This window comes from Neodiprion pinetum, chromosome 3 (assembly GCF_021155775.2).
Source record: "Neodiprion pinetum isolate iyNeoPine1 chromosome 3, iyNeoPine1.2, whole genome shotgun sequence".
Lineage (NCBI taxonomy): Eukaryota > Metazoa > Arthropoda > Insecta > Hymenoptera > Diprionidae > Neodiprion > Neodiprion pinetum.
The window spans coordinates 38,821,039-38,839,914 of record NC_060234.1 but is presented as its reverse complement, the minus strand read 5'-3'; the positions used below and the strand labels follow the sequence as shown (position 1 = coordinate 38,839,914).

General features: G+C 37.8%; 1 protein-coding gene across 25 annotated transcripts in view; it reads right to left on the bottom strand.

Annotated features, from left to right (window-relative positions):
* shot (dystonin-like protein short stop) overlaps positions 1-18,876 on the bottom strand; it is a 173,189-nt gene that overhangs the window by 8,812 nt on the left and 145,501 nt on the right. For 15 of the 25 annotated variants that reach the window (XM_069134147.1, XM_046615848.2, XM_046615859.2 and 12 more), the window contains 20 exons: positions 18,422-18,568; positions 18,084-18,307; positions 17,206-18,000; positions 16,185-17,053; positions 15,605-15,894; positions 14,478-15,521; positions 13,852-14,329; positions 13,576-13,745; positions 12,602-13,423; positions 9,492-12,313; positions 9,293-9,304; positions 6,756-8,880; positions 6,408-6,655; positions 5,970-6,023; positions 5,660-5,704; positions 5,050-5,127; positions 4,313-4,487; positions 4,097-4,214; positions 3,744-3,973; positions 3,464-3,581 (listed from right to left, as the gene is read on the bottom strand). In XM_069134147.1, the coding sequence (XP_068990248.1) occupies positions 3,464-3,581; positions 3,744-3,973; positions 4,097-4,214; positions 4,313-4,487; positions 5,050-5,127; positions 5,660-5,704; positions 5,970-6,023; positions 6,408-6,655; positions 6,756-8,880; positions 9,293-9,304; positions 9,492-12,313; positions 12,602-13,423; positions 13,576-13,745; positions 13,852-14,329; positions 14,478-15,521; positions 15,605-15,894; positions 16,185-17,053; positions 17,206-18,000; positions 18,084-18,307; positions 18,422-18,568 (10,864 nt within the window). Of the gene's footprint in view, positions 1-8; positions 1,856-3,463; positions 3,582-3,743; positions 3,974-4,096; positions 4,215-4,312; positions 4,488-5,049; positions 5,128-5,659; positions 5,705-5,969; positions 6,024-6,407; positions 6,656-6,755; positions 8,881-9,292; positions 9,305-9,491; positions 12,314-12,601; positions 13,424-13,575; positions 13,746-13,851; positions 14,330-14,477; positions 15,522-15,604; positions 15,895-16,184; positions 17,054-17,205; positions 18,001-18,083; positions 18,308-18,421; positions 18,569-18,876 lie in introns of those variants that run through there. The other 10 variants (XM_069134154.1, XM_069134156.1, XM_046615877.2 and 7 more) reach the window with 6 other exon arrangements.

The window sequence follows — 18,876 nt, the reverse complement described above, 5'->3', positions numbered from 1 at the left end:
GAGTGTGTTGCGTGCACGCAGTTAGTAGGAAGGCGTTACGGGATGCCAAGGATTGTAGGAAGTGCCAAATATTTTTTTTACAAAGAACAGATATAGAGAGGAAATAATTTCAATTATACATAATTAAGGGAAAAATTTTTACAGAATAACGAAACGAAATGAAAAGAAACATAGAATATGAAAAAAAAGTTAGTATAGCATAATATAGTAGATATTTTACAAATTTACAATACCGAGGCATGCAAATTGAATAAATTGGTATAAGAATTGAATAGATGAGGAGAGATAAAAGAGTTTAACCGTAGAAGATAGCGTGTAGTGTATGTGTATGTGTATTGGATTGATAAAAGGAAAAAAGAAAACAACAAATTTAGAATAAAATAAAGGAAAAACTTAAGTACAATATAAATAATTAGGGATATTGAAAAATGATATATCAGTTTGTATTACAGTTTCGTTATTTGATTTACGTTTGATTCTATGCTAATTTTACTATATTATATATAGTTTCAATAAATTTGCACATTATATATTCTGTAATACGGACTGGTATTGCTATTGTTACTACATTATACCTATCATCTTGAAACGTGAAGTTCGTTTTACAAACCATCTTGTGGATGAGATTCATGTTACAATATGATAAGAACACTCTATCAAACATAACTGAAATACTCTATTATAAAATCCATGTCCAACTCCAACACCATGCTACATATATTGGTTGGAGAAGATAAATAAATAAATAAACAGATATATTACATAAAATAAAACACAATTCTCAAGTTCGCAAACTGTACCATGTGATGAATTTAAACTAGGGCACTGATATGAAATATAGGTAAAATATTTGATATTGTTGTACTGCTAGAATATACCAAAACTTGTTTCATTATCTCAAATGAAAACTTAAAACTATTAGAATATGTACGAAGAACATTAAAACGTTTTTGCTCCCAACTACCGTTGTATGGAAATTGATAATGAATTCAAAATGTCCTGTATCCGCAGTCACCACAACACTACACACTGTAATTAAATGTGCTTTACTACTTTTTTCATGGACAAAAGAAGAAGATAATCTGTTTTACAGATTATTAATGGGAAACACATCTTCTAATTCTACAACGAAATAACTCTTTTGGCAATGCAATACTCTCAGTCGTCAGGAATTGAATATAAACGTATTTGTTGCAACGCGCCTTGAGATATAACTCGACAAACGGTTAAACGTAACATTACCTAAGTTCTGGAAAACACAAACTTCGGACACAAGTAATTGTTGAAAAAACAAATAAACTACTAAATGCCAATTAAATTATTGTATGAACATGCAACGTAAATTACTTATGACTTCACAGCTGATATGTCAATTAATGCTAATAACCAAATAGAATTAGAGTTATGAGATCTTTTAGGAGTTTGGTAGGTCCCATTAATCAACAATGCTATAATATCTATTTGCAATTTACTAATTTAAAACCTGAACGATGATAAGATGTAGTTTGCTTATTTACACGGTCGTTTGAGGTAAATCCATGTACATGATATGGTATTAGTTCAATATCGTTGTATCAACTTTGTCAGTTGGAGTTATAATTGATTTGAAAAAAAAAAAAATTAATAAATGTGCTGGAGACAATAGCACTGTGCATATTTTTTGCATCAATCAATCATAGATCTTTCGTTTCCAAAATTTAGTGCTCAGCTTAAAGGATAACATTGCTTTTTTGTGCTATAAAGCTTGGCATATCAGTTGTGAATAAAATAATGACATGCACAACACTCTTACCAAGTGGGCACCAGCCCTCGTGCTGTTCAGGTTTGTTAGGATCCGGTATTGGCATTAAAAAAACTAAATGATTTAATGTGATGAAATAGTACGGTGAACGGCATACGGTGAAATTAAAAATATAAGATCATGCATTGCAGTTGATTTGAGGAATAAAAAGCAACCATAATTATCAGATATTAAATCAATGATTAATATTTAGTAATAATTATGTTTTGGAAGGTGCACGATTGGGTTTAAGGAGGGTGGAGTGAGAGAAAGCAATAAAGTTCATGTTAGTATGGGGTCTATCAACAATATCACAATTAACTACAATTCTTTTTATGCTTTTATTTAGTTTTCTCCCAAAAGAAGATTGCGTTAGAAAGATAATAATTTCTCAATTCTGGATCTCGAACTTCTAATTCCTTTAATGTAACTCAAGTGCATTTTCAGAATTTAAGATTTCAAACCAAAATAAGAGTCTCAAAGCATAAACAAGTTTCAATAACTGGATCAATTTCAAACTGTAGGCAGTGTTACTGATTATTTTTAATCGTTAAAAAAAAATCGAATTAGGCAATATAAATTGAATTATAAATCAGTGAAAATAAACCACACAAATCTTCTTTTGTAATTGATACCATTTTCTATCAACTGTGATTGGCCAAGTTAGATAGGAGAACTAAGAACCAAAATTTCAGCAACAAGCTAAGCAAAAGCAAATATAATAAACACACACTTTCTCCATTTATGTCCCCATATTTATATTCAGCTGGTGATTATTTGTGATTAATAAAAATTACTCTTGTTGTTACCTCAGGAGTTGAGATCATACACACAAACGCACTATCATGTTATATATTATTATTATGAGAGCCCAGGCACAAAAACATTTCAAAATGTTTCAAAAGTATAGTAATTAGATATTATTACGATCTCACATTAAATAGTGAGTATATGTTATTATTAAAATTAAGAGTTAGCAAAATGTTTTTGTTTTTATTCGAGCGGAGCAAATGAATGCTGATGAACCATGAGAAATGTTAAATATAACAGAAAATACGGAATAATTAATTTATTAAAATAAAACACGAGAAATGGTTTTCAAAACTAACAAGTAACACGACAGTCTTAAAACCATAACTAAATATTTTAACGTGCCTCTTGATAGGGGAGCGGGAATAGTAAATCACGTTTCTTTTCTTCGTAAATATCATGGTACTGGGTGAAATCGTTATGCATGAATACAAATCTTTTAATCTAATTTTAGACGCATATAAGATGGTAAATATAATGTCAGATTCTTGTTACATAGCAATTCAAAAATAAACAAGAAGTTGTACGATATTGCTGTACCAAGCTAAATCGGTCTGAACTTGTACAAATTGAGTTAATTTTTTGGCCGTTGAAATATTAAAAGCAGGTCATATGTTTTGCAAGACAATTTTAGCTTCAATTTAGCAGGCATTTTATTTTCCAAACAATATTTATCGAATTAATATGACTTTACAATAGAAAAAAAACTCAACGTTATATTGCTATCAAAGAAGCTGATCAATAATTTTCCATAATATTGCTTAATGAAACGGAAAATATGATGACTAACCAGCATAAATTCAGTTTCAAATAAAATGGTCGATAAAATATTGTAAAAATTAAATTGATCAGAAATATATGACAAAAACTCACCGCGACAAGGGTCATTTTTTACAAGGAATTCGTCCAACGCTACCCAACCACCTCCGACTCGTACCATAACAGTAGAACGAAGAATCCGGACAAGGCGTAATTTTTGGCTGTCTCCAAACTGTAAAAATTCATTATATAAAATACTAATTAATTTTCTTCGCTAACGGGAATTTCAATGAATACTTAAGTTTTCTGTGATTTGTAATAGATGTGCTCGAAACTGTTAGTTTAAAAAATTGTTAAATATCAACGAATAAAGAATGTACAAAGAAGTTCATACCCTATATTTTCCTTCACCAACTTGGAACACTCTGAACTTTTGTCTACAAGTGCAAAGCATGACGAGCCGTTTGACTTCGTCATGAATTTTATCGGTATCATTTGGAGGTCTTCGTTCCTCCCAGTCTGGCCTCAACGCAGCAATAAACTCCTTCCAATCGATCAGACCTTTGCCGAAACGATCAAAAAGATCTGCTACAGCTCCCATCTCCAACCGCGAGGTTTCGAATTCTAGAAAAATAATACATACGTATTAAAATAAAATAAACCTCAACGATGTATTTCATATCTGACTGGTCAATGTTGTTATTGTATGCCATATTTAGTTTGATACTACACAATCACATCACTTACTAGTATTCATAATCCCTTGGATGAAGTCTTCACGAGGAATTTGTCCATCGTTATTTTTGTCCATTTTTCTGAACAGATCTGTGAGGCGTGATTTTTTGTGGTTCATGAATTTCAGGAACTGTGAAAGTAAAATGATTCAATATGATTAGAGCTCTTTCTGCATTAATCAATTCAACACAAACTTTGAGAGTATTGATAATTGGGATGGTAACTTACCCTCTTGCGCCAATCATCCCAGCTAAAGTTGGTGACACGATCGAGTTCCTGAATATAATTATATTTGTCTTGCAGTCTGCGTTGTCTCTCCCATGCCAACATCCATACATGCCGCCATCTGTCCCAGAGAAGCTTAACTCTTGGACTTCGGAACTCTGGTTCAGCTGCCTTGCTACTTATTTAGGACAAAATGCAGGAAAGTTTTAGTAAGGAAGAGGTGACTCAAAATCTGCCTATGCTTACTACATTTTGTAAAGTATTCCGATTTGATTAAACATAAATGTTACAAATGATTTGATGAGAACGAGTACAACATATTGGATGTATAGTTCACACATTGATGTGTTCCAAACTGATCACTCGATTTCAATCACATTTTGTAGAGTAACATTATTTACAAGTTTAAAAATTTCCTTTCGCTAATTTGCAAGTTACTTGTAAATACAAACTTTGTACAAACTATTATGATTAGGCAATAAGTTTTGCACTTCCGAATTTCACTAGAACAAAGTTTATTACTATAATCAATCTTAAGCATTTCTTGGTGAAAAAATTTTTGTTCAAACAAAGTAGTTATAAACCCAAACCGAAGAAGGCCCGTAAACTCAACAAGACACACACACGTTCCTCAACCATAACTCCAAATAAATATTACGCTACTACATAATAATCGCTATTATATGGACATAATAATACGAAAGTACAATAGTTTCTAAAAGTAAGATACGATGACATACCTTCCTTTTGGTGGGAAGCGTGGACCAATGTGTGGTAATGAAGGATCCGGGGTTCTCTCGCGACCTGGACTGGCTCGGCTAAACAAGAACATGCGTCACATCACTCAAAACACACTACTCAAAAACTGTTTGGATAAACGAGTAGTTTCTCGATGCACTGAGTCAGGCAGTGTTCAAATTGTGTATGTGTTCAGCGAAGGTATCATATCAAAATGATACTGAACGTAATGAAATATTGTAGATATAACCACAAGGCAAATATAACTTGAATAAAATCTTAAGTAAAATACCATCAGTTACGCAAGAAAAACAAAAAGAGCAGAAAAAACCAAATGACATGTTTGTACATTTGCTAATCCTCTTCCTGATATCCTTGCGGTGCATGAATAATGGTTAAATAAATTATAAAACTAATTAAAATGTATTAAAATATATGAACTAACAAGACGTTAGTACGTTCGTGCAACATCTAACAATTGATATCGAGTTAAGACTTCTGCATAAGCGGTGCAAATAAATAAAATTTTTTAAAGCTTCGTTTGCTAAGACATTGTAGGTAGTGTTGGTGTATATTGTTTAAAAGAGTAATAGTTAACACATGAGGTAATACCTTCCATGCCGTGGGCCCTGAGCGAGGTCTCGGCTTCCTTTGAAACTAGAAGGTAGCAAAACGACATGAAATTAACGAAATGATATCTTCAAACCTGATTCAAGCATGAAGAAAAATTGTCTTCATTCAATCAATAATTTGAATCCTAAACATGTCTAGAATAATCTTTCATTTCAGATTTTATTATATGAAACATGTTATACTAATAATTGATGCGCACAAAGATGCATGACTCTGAAATTACGAATGTCGTTTTATAAATCAAAAAAAATTTGATGAACTCATCAAAAAATTATTTCTGACGACAAACCTTTGCTTCCGTAGTGGTGGTTGCTCATACTCGTAGTCATAGTAGTGGTCCTTACTGATGTTGGTGAAGTAAGCCAGTGCCAAAACAAAGACAAAAGAAAAATACGTGCAGTATGCACACAAAACGCAAGCAAAAAGCAATTTCAATATAGTAGTTTAATTATGTAGAGTAAACTAACATTCTGTTGACAAAACAGATTTTCAAAACAACAGCATTTCATTGCTCTTATTCACCATCATAAAAAAAAAAAAAACTATTGAAACTGTTCTGAATGCACGTTGAATCCAGTATGGTCATTATTATTCTCATTTATCAAATTATTGTAATCATGACATCAGATTTAATTATAATTAATACACAAGTACAAGACATGACTATTTCTAAATAGAAAGTATAACGTGCGATGAAAATTTGGGAATGATGTGGAAAAAATTGTACCTTGGTGTTGTTGATTTGGGTCTTGAGAATTTGCGACCATCTTTAACAGCTTTGACCTGACGAGCTTTGCATACACGATCGACTTCGTTTTGCCTTCGACTCGTGTTCTCCATGAACTCACGATGATCAGTGATCAACTCTTCTAGAGTTGCACGGTCATCAGGAAGTGGTTCAGCTTCCAAGATATTCAATGTATTTTCTAATCCGCCGAGCCACTCAAGCAACTCCTCCAAAAGGTTGTCAAGATCCTATAAACATTAAGATGATAATGTAATTTCACTGACTATATTGTTACCGTTGGCAGATGCAATCAATATGTTGTAAGTTTATTGTAATTGCAATATGTACCTGTAGGCCTTGCATGTGAGTCTCGAGCCTCTGGTTTCTCTGGTGAGCCCATGTGGAAACTTCTTCCCACCTGGATTGAATGATTGTGATCCAGTGTTTGATTACTGCTGCACCATCAGGGTGAGCCTTGGCAAGAATAACATGAGCCAATTCTAGAGTGGCATCTTTCTCAACTTCCTTAAACTGAAGTTCACGAAGGAATTTCTCATGTTCCATTAGTTGATTCCTACTTTCCTGTTCATCCTCGGGTAATTGTCCAGCAAATCGAAGTTTCATTTCAGCATCACTCAGCCATTCAAGAAGAACGTGAACAGCCTTGTGAAGACGTTCAGCTTCCCTAAGAGCTTCCTCTAAACGAGAAGTCTTGTTTGAAGATAAGCGAGTGACAGTATCCCAAAGAGAATTAACTTCAGTAAGCTGGGACCTGATTGTTGACGCATCTTCCGGAGTCGCCTTAGATTCAAGATCGTGACCAGTTCTTATTACAGATTCCATTTGAGAGGCACGTGAAGCCAAGTCTTTTTCAAATGATTTATGTTGTTCAAAGAGATTTGTCACCGTGTCAAGGTCTCCATGTAACGGACCTGTTTCTGACAGTTGCTTTTCAACCTTTCTAAGCCATTCAAGCAATGCCTGAATTGCATCTTTAAATTGTCCTGAGAACAACAATGCTTCTTCAAGTTTTCTTTGCCTGTCGACGCTCTTTCCACAAACTGTGGTCCATTTGTTTTTCAACTCATTTAGAAGTTCCTTCAAAGCTGCTTCATCGGACTTGGGTGCTTTATCCTTCAGGGTTTTACCATTTTTCATGGTAGAATCATAGACTCCCTGTTTACCGCTGAGAGCACGTTGCACTTCACGATGTTTATTCAGTCGAGATTTGATCTTCTCTGGGTCGTTTCCACCCACACCATCAGCAGCTACTTCATCCAAGGTCTTTTCAGTCTCATCTAACCAATTCATTAGGTTAGACCATGCATCATGGAACTCTCTAGCTTCTTTGTAACCATGATCCAAGGCTCTGGTACGTTCAGCAGATTTTGAAACAACTCTTTCCCACCTATGCTGCACACTGATCAACAGATTCTTTATCAAGATAACATCTTGTTTTTGGGAGAAATACTTCAGATGAGTTCCTTTTTTGTCAAGGTTTAACATGGTCTCACGATGAACACCAACGTCCTTTTGGAACGCTTTGTGTTCTTCAATCTGGCCAAGAATGGTCTCCATAACTCTGGATACAGGTTTCAAGTTGGTTAGGGTTTTTTCAGCATTTGTTAACCAATCAACAAACGCCTGCAAAGCATCATGGAACTCTGTTGCTTCTTTGAGAGCAATTTCCAATTTGATCTTTTTATCACTCGCACGTGCCGTAACATTGTCCCATCTTTGTTTCAAGGTTTTAAGATTGTGATTCAAGCTACCTGCACTTGCTGCTCCGGCACGTTTCAAATATTCCTGTCCTTGTTGAAGAACTGTCTCTACCTTTGGTCGATTTTGTTCCAGTTCGTTGTACACTTCCATGAACCGCTCAAGCTGCTCTGACGCGGTTTCTGGTAAACCACCAACAGGTTTAGATGCTACGATCATATTATCTACGTCACCTAACCATGACAACAAGTCCTGAATTTCAGCTGTGAAGGACTGAGCCTCTCGAAGAGCATCCTCCAGTTCTCTTTGTCGATCCGCCGCTCGTTGTAGCAGGTCACGCCAACGCCTATTGAGGGTTCCAAGTTTTTCAGCTGTAGTGGATGCCTCAGCAGTGCCCTTACCATCTTCGATAAGTTGTCTTCCTGCATCATTCAGAGTGTCTACGCTCGTTTGATGTGCTTGAATATCATTTACCAGAACTTTGAGTTTAGCCAGCTCAACTTCAATCACTTGAGGGTCCCCAGCTACTGGTTTTAGATCTTCCAGTGTTCTATCAGTTTTGTCAATCCATACTAGAAGCTCATCAAGGGCATGCTGGAATTGTCCAAGTCGCAGCAATGCATTTTCTAACAGCCTTTGCCTTTCAACAACTCCACGAAGTAATCCGTCCCATCGACGATTAACTGCACCCAACGGTTCCTTGATAGCAGCTGCTTGTTCCGAAGATGTTCTTTCAGTGAGTTCCGCAGCTTGCCTAATGCAAAGAAAAATTCGGTTTAAAAATTATTCTATTCCTGGTAAATTCTAATACCATTATAACACCAAGCTAAATAAAAAAAAATTGAAATAATGTTGACATCAAATAGCAAAGAAAATAATCAAGTGGTTCTTATTTAGCTGATAGAGTTTCTGCAGCGCAGTTGGGATTCTCTATTTGTTACAATACATTTATTTGTCTCAAACACAGTGGTCCTGAAATTTTTTTGTTTTCTATGCGGCGGAATAATTCCATCGAAGATGTGATGGATTGATATATAGCAAGGAAAGTTTAATAATGTACCGTGCAATGAAAATGTAGTAAGCTAGAAGAAAAATTTATTAAATATAAATCTAAGCCATGCTCTAACTACAGCAACGATATACGTAACACAAAGACATTGACTTGCCTTGTGAGACTTCTGTTTTCAGGAACGCCAAAAACAAATATTTACATTAGATAAATTAGATCAATCACATTAGATTACCTAACCTGATATTCACAGGAATAATTCAGTGATCGTGTCTATGATCTCAGGGGAAACCCACACTATTGGTAACAATAGGTTTTGTTGTTTGGACCAGAATTAAAAACAAACTAATTCTTACCTATTCAGAGCTTCAACTTTCACCATATGCGGGTCGACATCTGCTTTGAAAGCAGCGAGCTGCTTGATCTGTTTCTTAACTTCATCAATGTCACTACCCAGGGTGCCCATAGCAGCGAATTTGTCCTCAGCTTCTTCCAAGAATTCTAGAAGATTGTGGAGTGTTTCATGGAATTCCATCGCCTTCTCCATAGCATCAATGAGATTTTCTTCGCGGCGTGCATAAAGCGCAGTTACATTGTCCCATGCTTGATCCAGATCTTCCATATGTTTACGCACTTCAGGTTTATCAGGCTCTCCACAAAGACCCATCAGCTCTTGTCCAGAAGCCCTGACTTGTTCGACGTCAGGTTTTGTCTGATCAATTTCTTGCCGAATTTCTTGAAGGGCCACTTGTTGCTGTTGAATTGCTGCAGGTTGAACAGCGGCTGGTGCTTGTCCAGCAAGAGCATCTTGTAGTTCGCGCAATGTAGCCATTACTCCATTTAACTCGGACCAGAACTTCTCGGCAATAGCCAGTGTTTCATCCAAATTTCGACCACGATCTTCAGTGGCTTTCTGAACTTCAGACCAAAGCCGATTGAGTTTTTCCAATTTGCGTTTGATATCTTTGACTGCTGGATCAGCTCTGTTGCCGGCTTTGTTGATGACATCGTTGGCAGCCTTCTTGACCGCTGCATAGGCTTCAGACCTTTGAGCAATGTCATCTGCCACGGCGTTATTTTCGTCCATCTGATCGCGTAGTCTAGGAGGATGAGCACTCACAGGTTCAGCGCCGTGTACTTGATCAGCAGTTGACGAAAGAGCACGAAGCATACCCTCCAGTTTGTCAGAGAATTGAGAAGACTCTTGCAATGCTTGTTCAAGTGTCTGTTGGCGACCACGAAGCTCTGCACGCAGGGCCGAATAACGAGCATTATCATTATCCAAAATTTCTTGTACTTTGGCCCCTTCTTCTTCATTGCATAATTTGATAAGAGCTTCGCCAGTCTTATTCAATTTTTCTACAAGAGGTTTGTGCTCATTGATACTTTGAATGAGAAGTTCATTTTTGTCTTGCTGTACGGCAATTAGATCAGGACGTAACGCTGGCATGGGTAACATTGCTACTTGTTGCTCGGCTTCTTCCAACCAACTCACTAAACCGGCATGAGCATCTCGAAGATGCTCGGCCAACGGTAAAGCTTGTTCCAAGGCACCCAGCCTATCAGCTGAAAGACCGGAAACGATTTCCATAGTCTCACGCAGATCTTCCATTTTATCTCTGATTGTCGAAGTGTCTTCATGCTGGGCATTCTCTCGTATAACTTTCTTAGCTGTTGAAATAACATCTCTGACTCGACCTTTTTGGCTGGAAATATCGTCGTTGAGAGCTTTATGTTCTTTGAGTTGTACTCTGATGACTTCAGGCTCACTACTTGGTGGTTCTGCTTCTCGTAGTTGTCCATCAACTTCTCTAAACCAGTCTAAAAGGTCATCGATATCACCAATCACTTCAAGGGATCTCTGCTTGCTCAGTTGAATCCTTTCAGCCTTCCTCTGAATTTGTTCAGCTATAGCATCGAACCTCCGGTTGTCTCTAGTCACGAGACCTTCTATTGTTGCTGCACCTTCTCCAGGGGAAATCTGACACAGCTGTGGTCCAACTGTATTTATCTTATCCAAAACTAACCTATACTCAGATATTTCCATTTCTAAACGAATAATTTCTTCCTCGTGAGGCTCGGCAGATTGTAGAGCTGATTCAGCTCCTTGCATCCAATCCATTAGACGGTTATGATTATCATGGAATTGCTGCACTAGAGGCAAGGCTTCTTGAGCATGTTTTAGAAGATCAGAGCCTCGGGTCACCAGATCATTGAATCGTCGTTGTAAAGAATCAAGCTTGTCTTTTAACTGAAGAGCTTCATCACTAGAGATGTGTTTCATAAGCTCAAGTCCAGAATCCACTGTGCTATCAACTTCTGTCTGTCTTGTGGAAACTTCTTCAGTGAGATCAGCAAGATCTTCCATTTGTTGTAGAAGTCGCTCTGTGTGGACAGCTAATATACGATACTTTGAAAGTCTAACCTCCATGCTTTCCATCCAAGCTTGCAGATCCTGATAGGTGAGAACTAGATGTCTCAATCCTTGTCTAGAGCGTTGCAATAGATTGCCTAGTGCTTCAGAGCGTTCAACCAATGCAGCGTATCTATTCGCAGCATCCTGGAGTTTATCTGCTAATGTAGCGGCCTCATCCTCACCGACAAGTCCCATGAGATTACTTGCAATATCTGTCAGTTCACTGAAATCTGGTTTCTTTGATAAAATATCATCGTGTAGCGTATCATGTTCTTTCACACGCTGTTGGATCTTTTCTTCATCTGTTGGTACTAGTTCCATGTCCTTTACCTTCTTCTCGGTCTTGTCTAACCAAATAGCTAAGGGTATTAACTTGTCTTGGAATTCCTTGGCCACTGCCATCGCTTGTTCCAGGGCATCCATTCTTTCTGCAGCACCATCAGTCAAATTATCGAATCTACCTATGAGATCTTTTAGTTGTTTTTCTATAACTTTGCGCTCTTTAGAATCTGCTCCTCCCGCAACTTCTTGTCCCATCGTAAATAGTGATGACATCGAATTCTGTCGATCCATCAACATCTTCTTCAGGAACTTCTGTTCCTGGAGCTGTGCTTTAACAACCTTGTAATCGGACGAAGGCGGTTTCTGATTAGCAACCATTTCTTCAGTATCAGCAAGCCACTTTTCTAGTCCATCCAGTGCTTCTTGGAATTTTCCAGATTGCAGAAGACCCACGTCCAGCTTGCGATCTCTTTCATTAAGCTATAAAAACGAGGAAAAAATTATCATTAGATATTTGATATGATAGTAAAACATTTCACAGATTGTTCTAATTGTGAAGATTTCCAGTAGTGTAAAACAAGTGATATGGGGATTTAAATCGGCGGAAGCGTTATTCCATTTTACTTGATGCTACTGACGGATGTTAAAATAAAAATTGTCCATGGCAAAAGTTATTCGTACTAGACAACGGTCAGACAGAAATTAGGCCAGTGTTACTAAGAATATTGGCTTCAAGTATACAATAATTAGATCACTTCTTCTACTCACCTTGCCTTTTAGATCGTTCCACTTATCATTCATTTTATCCAGATCCTTTTCAATACTGCCAGTGTTAACATCACGACCTGCGCTTTGGATAAGTGACTGTCCGAGTCGATTGCAATTATCAACCGAATGACTGATTGGCTCAATTTTATTTGCCTTCAGATTCCTGAAATCTTCTTGTTGGGCTCGTATAGTCTCAACTTCTGATCCTACAGGCTTAAGCATGCGTACTTGTTCGTTGGCATCATTGATGTCATCCATGACATCAGCATGTGCATGATAGAATTCTTGGAGTTTACTTAGAGCAGCATTTAAATCCTCTTCCCTGTTTCGTGCGCGCTCGTCAAGCTTGCCAAGTTGACGTTTCAAGGTTTCAACTTGATCTCTAGTGGCAACTGTATCAGGAGCGAAACCAGAGTCAACTAATCTTTCCCCAGAGCTTACAGCATCAGCGACATCGTCAGTAGCTTTATTGATCTTATTGATTAGCTTGCCAACGTCCTCTATTTGCCCACGGACAACTTTGATGTCTCGTCCAGGTGCTTTCATAGATTCCAACTCCTTCTCAAGGTCCGATAGATCTTGAACAACACCCTTAACTTGGTCATTAAATTGTGCAACTGCTGTAGCTGCACTCTGGAGTTCGCTACATCTGTCGTCTAATTTAGCTTGCAAATCGTCGATACGGTCCGTGACATTGTCAACTTCGTCTTGTAAGTGCGTCGCATCAACTCCCTGATCACCGGCGGCATTCACTAAATCATTGGCTTGCTGTCTTACTGATTGCAACGGTTTTTTCAAGCTTGCTGTTTCTTCTCGTAAATTCTGGAAAAATTGAGGAAATGTGATTTTGTTAAAGTAAACCAGACCAGAATAAATAATTCCATTTGAATAGTTTAGAGATGATTGTTTGATAAACAATGTGACTGTTCGAGCTAACGTAATTTTCTATTATCATGGTGCTAAGAAACCGTTACCTTAATCCTATCGAGAAGTTTAGGATCTTTAGATGCTCCGCCAAGAGCATCGTGGGATGCAAGTTTATCTTCGCAACGTTGCAGTCCATGTTGAAGATCGCGTAAATTTTCGCTAAAATCGGTAAGATGGCGAGCAGTGTCTTCCAGGGATTGAGTTCTTTCAAGCAAATCTGAAAGACAAAATATGATTAAATTAATTGAAGTAGTTATTGATCATGAGAAATCAATAGTGATAAAATCATCGACAGTATTATAATTTATCCAGAAACTACTTACCATTGTTCAATTTGTCCCACCTAGTTTTCATCGCACTCAATTCGTTCTTTACAACGTCTTTGTCAATGTCACAGGCACTAACAAACGTTTCTCCCAGGGTCTTGTTATTCTCAAATTCACCTGAACGTTTCCACACCTCGTTTCTGAAAGAGGACAGCTCCTTCAGCTGCTTTTCTATATCCTTACGCTTGAAGGATGCTGGCTTGAGACTATCAAGTTTATCTTCAGCTTGTCTTAGCCATGGCAAGAACGTATCCTGAGCTCGGTAGTACTTCTTGCAATGCTCAGCACATGTTTGCAATCTAGTTTGTCTATCGACGGTGTCTTTCTTCAACCTGTCCCATTGCGAGTGCATCTTCTCTAGATCTCTTTGGAGGGAGCGGTTTTCGCTTTTTTGGGATCGCGATAGCATGTCACGACCTTTGTTCAGTAGCATTATTACCTCGTGTTCTTTACTCATTACATTACGATAAACAGGCTGCAAAAAAATTGAATGAACCATTATAGATTATATCGAATGTAACTTCGATGTCAATCGAATGAAAACTCGTGTTTGTGATATAATTATCTAAATGCAAGTTGTTGATTTAGTTTTCTAATTATGTTTTAAAAATAGAGATACTAACCTCGTGATGATCAAGCTGTTGCTGCAGAATCTCTCGATCGGCAGATACCAACAGTTTCTCCGACATATTGCCAAGTTCGTCAGCCAGCCATCCAAGAGTTTTGCTGCAAGATGCCTCAAACTGTCTACCTCCGCGTAGGTTTCCTTCAACCTCCGCTTTTCTGTGATCTAGTTTCTTTTGTAGGTTGTTATACAATTTTCCAACAGCTGCCAGTTTACCTTGGATTTCGGATTTCGAAGCAGGGTCACTCAGCACTTCACATAATTGAGCGCCTGATGCTTCTACATCTGCCAAGAGTGGCCTTTGACCTTCTAGTTGACGTTCGAGATTTTCAATCTTTCGCAGTTGTTCTTCAGGATCTTTATCGAGCGGAAGATCGTCAAGATTATCAGAAATTCCTTGCAGAGCATCACGAAGTCGATTAAGACTGGCGTCAAATTCGCGGCTTGTATCAACAGCATCACCCAAGCTCTGGGCACGTTCATCCAGTCGCCCAAGCTGATCTGCCCATCGCTGCAAGACACTGTTCAGCTTTGTGTTGATCTTTTGACCATCAGGGGAATCAGGGTTTACTCTAGCCAATACATTGTCTCCTACTTGAGCCAAGTGATCAAGTTGAGGTTGTTGTGTTCTGAATTCTTCGCGAAGAACTTGAACTTGCTGTACTTGACTTGCAACCATTCTGGGATCAGATGAAATTGGGCCCAAGGCACCCAACATTCTTTCTTTGGTGCCCAGCCAGGAATTGAGACCTTCGTAGGTGTCATGGAATTCTTTGATATCTTCCAAAAATTTGATCCTATCTTTGCATCTGTCTGATATAGATTTCCAACGGCTGGCAACATCTTCTAGTTCATCATTAAGCTTATCTGTGCCCTCACTGTTGTGTTTACGTCTTACAAGATCACGTACTTGAGTCCTTGTACTGTCTAACAGAGACTGTTTCTCATACATTTCTTCAATTACTAATTTGATCTGTTTAGCTGTCTTATCTGCTTCTTCTTTTGTTGCTGGGATGATTTCCTTGGGCAGCTGGCGTTGTATCTAAAATACAAAAGAGTAATAAAATCTTCAATAAATGAGAACATAGACGATAGCGTTTAAGAAACAAGATCAATTCTACTAACCTTGTCCAAAAATTGGGATAACGTTTTCAGGTTATCAAGATGTTTCCTGAGCTCTTCCTTAAGATTATCCAGCTCAGTCTGTCTGTCTGTCAATCTGACGCCAAGTAGGCTATAACGGTTGTTAATTTCAGAAAGCTGTTGCTGAACTGGTGAAAGTTCCTCCAAGTGGAAACCATCTTGACTAGATCGACGGCTGCTGAAGCCACTGCTACCACCTGGAGATACCGGACTTTGAACCGCATAGGACTTAGTAGGGGATGGTGAGCGACGGTCTTGTGATGTACGACGTACTACAAAAAAAATATTAAACAAAATCAAATACGATGTGCGATGACATGAATGCAGTGCAGCAATAATATGCAGATGGTGTGAGTTGATGGTTACAAAATTGGCATAAGTCTGTAAATCTGATAATACATTGGTATCAAGCTGTAATTTAAAACGGAGCTACACAATTTTAAAACCAGAAGATAGTGTGTGAATAGCGAATTATAGAAAGAGATTCGTGGATAATGGTAACAAATATATTTAAAACATAATCTGAAATGTGTATCTGAATTTCACTTGGTAAAACACTTACGTGGGCTAGTAATGCTAGGTCTTTTTGTCGGACTGGTGCTTCCACGTCTTCTTGTTGGACTCTCGCCTCGTTCTTTCAACAGGCTATCATACGATATTCCTAGGTCATTAACTTTGTCAATAGTAATGCCATAATCCCTGTATTCTTTTTGAATAGGTTTCAACTCCTCAGCTTGTTTTTTCAGCTTATCAACATCAACTGCAACTGGTTGTAATCTCTGCACTTTATTTTCCGTATTAGTTAACCAGTCAATAACTTGATCTCGTAATTTTTCATAAGCATTAAGTTGCTCGGCGCGAGATTTGCTCAGGCGCTGCTTCTCGTCAAGGAGACTGTTCAGCTCCTTCCATTGCGACTCTAGAGCTTTGATCTTATCCCTGATTGGAGCTGCATCAGTAACATCCTTCTTGCTGACCAAATTCTTTCCATTTTTAATAAGATCTTCGAAGTTACCACGTTGATCTTCACGTTTATCAATTATCTGAGCCATTCTACTTTCGTGTTCTGACACACCTAATTTGCTTAATTCTCTTGACTCCAGCATCTCGATAATATGAGCATACCATGCATCAAACTTGGATGTCTGTGCGTTGAATTCACCCAGACCCTGAGCAACCTCATCAAGGAATTCACCACGGCGGATAGATTTATCCATGAGTTTTTCAAATCTATTTTGGACATCCTTTAGTTTACTTTCAATACGTTTAGCAACACGTGCGTTACTTGAGTTGATCAGTAGCTCATGAGCACTTGCAGTTATAGCGTCAACACTGGGACGGTGACTATCTAAATCAGATTGGAGTACACGTTGATCTTTTTGTTGTTCTTCAAGGCGTTCTTTCTGAAGGCTAGCTGGCCTCTGTAAGTTTCTGCAAAATTAAAGCATCACAAATATATTTTACAATAGATAGACTTTCTTCAATTGTTGTGAATTGCAACTCCAAAATATGCAAGCAATTTTACAGAGATCAGTTACATGAACCTAAAATGTAGTCAAAACAAAACAGTGAACATTACTTACTTGAATTGACTCTCAGCATTATTGAGCCAAATAACTAAACCATCCAGCGCATCTTGTACTCCTTGGCTTTGCACCAAAGCGGTATCCAATTGCTGACATTTATCAGCCAGAGCATTGCCGAGTTGTTTATACTTGTCTTCCAGCTCACGAACAGGTTCCTCAAGTTGGTTAGCTTCACTAGGTGTGAGCTGACCATCGAGGGATCTCAACAGTGCGTTCAAATTGCTCTCCGCACTGTCTACCAAGCGTTCGTTGGCCAGGAATTCGTTGTTTAATGACTTTGCTTTACTCAGTTGGTCTTCCACTAGTTTAGGTTCAGCAGCCACTTGTTCTGAAAGTACCTGATGTATTCTAGGCTCAACTTCTTTGAGCCATTGCCTGGCTTTGTCAAGCGCATCTCTATAATCACGTTGACGGCCTCCGACTCCCGAAAGCCTGTCAGAAAGAGCGTTAGCTCGTGAAAGCAAGTCCTTGTACTGTGCTGTAACAATTGAGACTTCACTTCGCACAGGTGAACTCTGGCTGCTGACTGGTTCTTTGTGTGGCAATCGCTGGGGTAGACTGGTTCTGAAGTCATTTAATACTTGCAGATATTCTTTACTTTCATCAACGAATTTCTGAGCGGCCATTGTGATGAATCTTAGATCAGCTTGGTGAGCGATAACATCGCTAACAAATTCTCGGGTCTGATCAGCACTACTGCTCAATTTGTTCAAGTTCGAAAGTGATCGTTCTTTATCCTCAAGTGTTCGGCGTGCCTTGTCCAACCATGTGGAAAAGATTGATATCTCGTTCCTACAAAAAAGGATCAATGTTAATAATAAGCAAGTATCTAAATGGTTGCATATACATTATATGTAGTTGGAATAATAACGTACTTAAATTTGCTAAGTTCATCGCTGGCTCCCATGAGACGGCGTAACAGTCTGTCAGTTCTGTCTACTGCTCTATCGAACCTAGTCTTCAAAGCACGACCGCTCTTTTCTAGTGTGGTGACTTCATCACTAGATAGTACATCGCTACCAGTAAGAACAACTTGTCTTACTTGATCCACGCATGATGACACTGGACGAACATGAGACTCCAAATCTTCTTTTACTTGCTGCAAAATAAATTCACACATGTATCCAAAAGTAAAGGTTACAAAATTTCACTTCTGTCAATTCAAAATAAAAATTCTATGTTAAGTGCAAGTTTGTTTGTACTGAAAACTGACCTTCATAACATTTATTTGATTCCTCAAGTCCTCTATATCTTCCTTAACAACATCTTGATTGGCTAATTTATCCTCAACTTCGGATATCCATTGAAGAAGTTTCGTTAATGTCTCATCGCAAAGTTTGTACTTTTCTTCAACCGCTTGCTACAATAATGTTAAAATTGATATTCAAAAAACTGTACTAAGTTTTTAAAACAAAATCAGAGTGCTAAAGTCTTATATAAATAGATCACAGGGAGAATAAAAAATAAAATTATCGGCATCTTACCAGTGACGATATTACGCTCTTATAAATAATAGCTTATAGATTTAAGAAAATAAATAACTATTGTATTTATGAATAAAATATAAGCTTAGGGCAAACTCACACATGCAAGCACGAACACGCAAAAACAACACATACAGTAGACAATTAAAACATAAAAATAGATACAATAGTGAAAAGTAGCTTT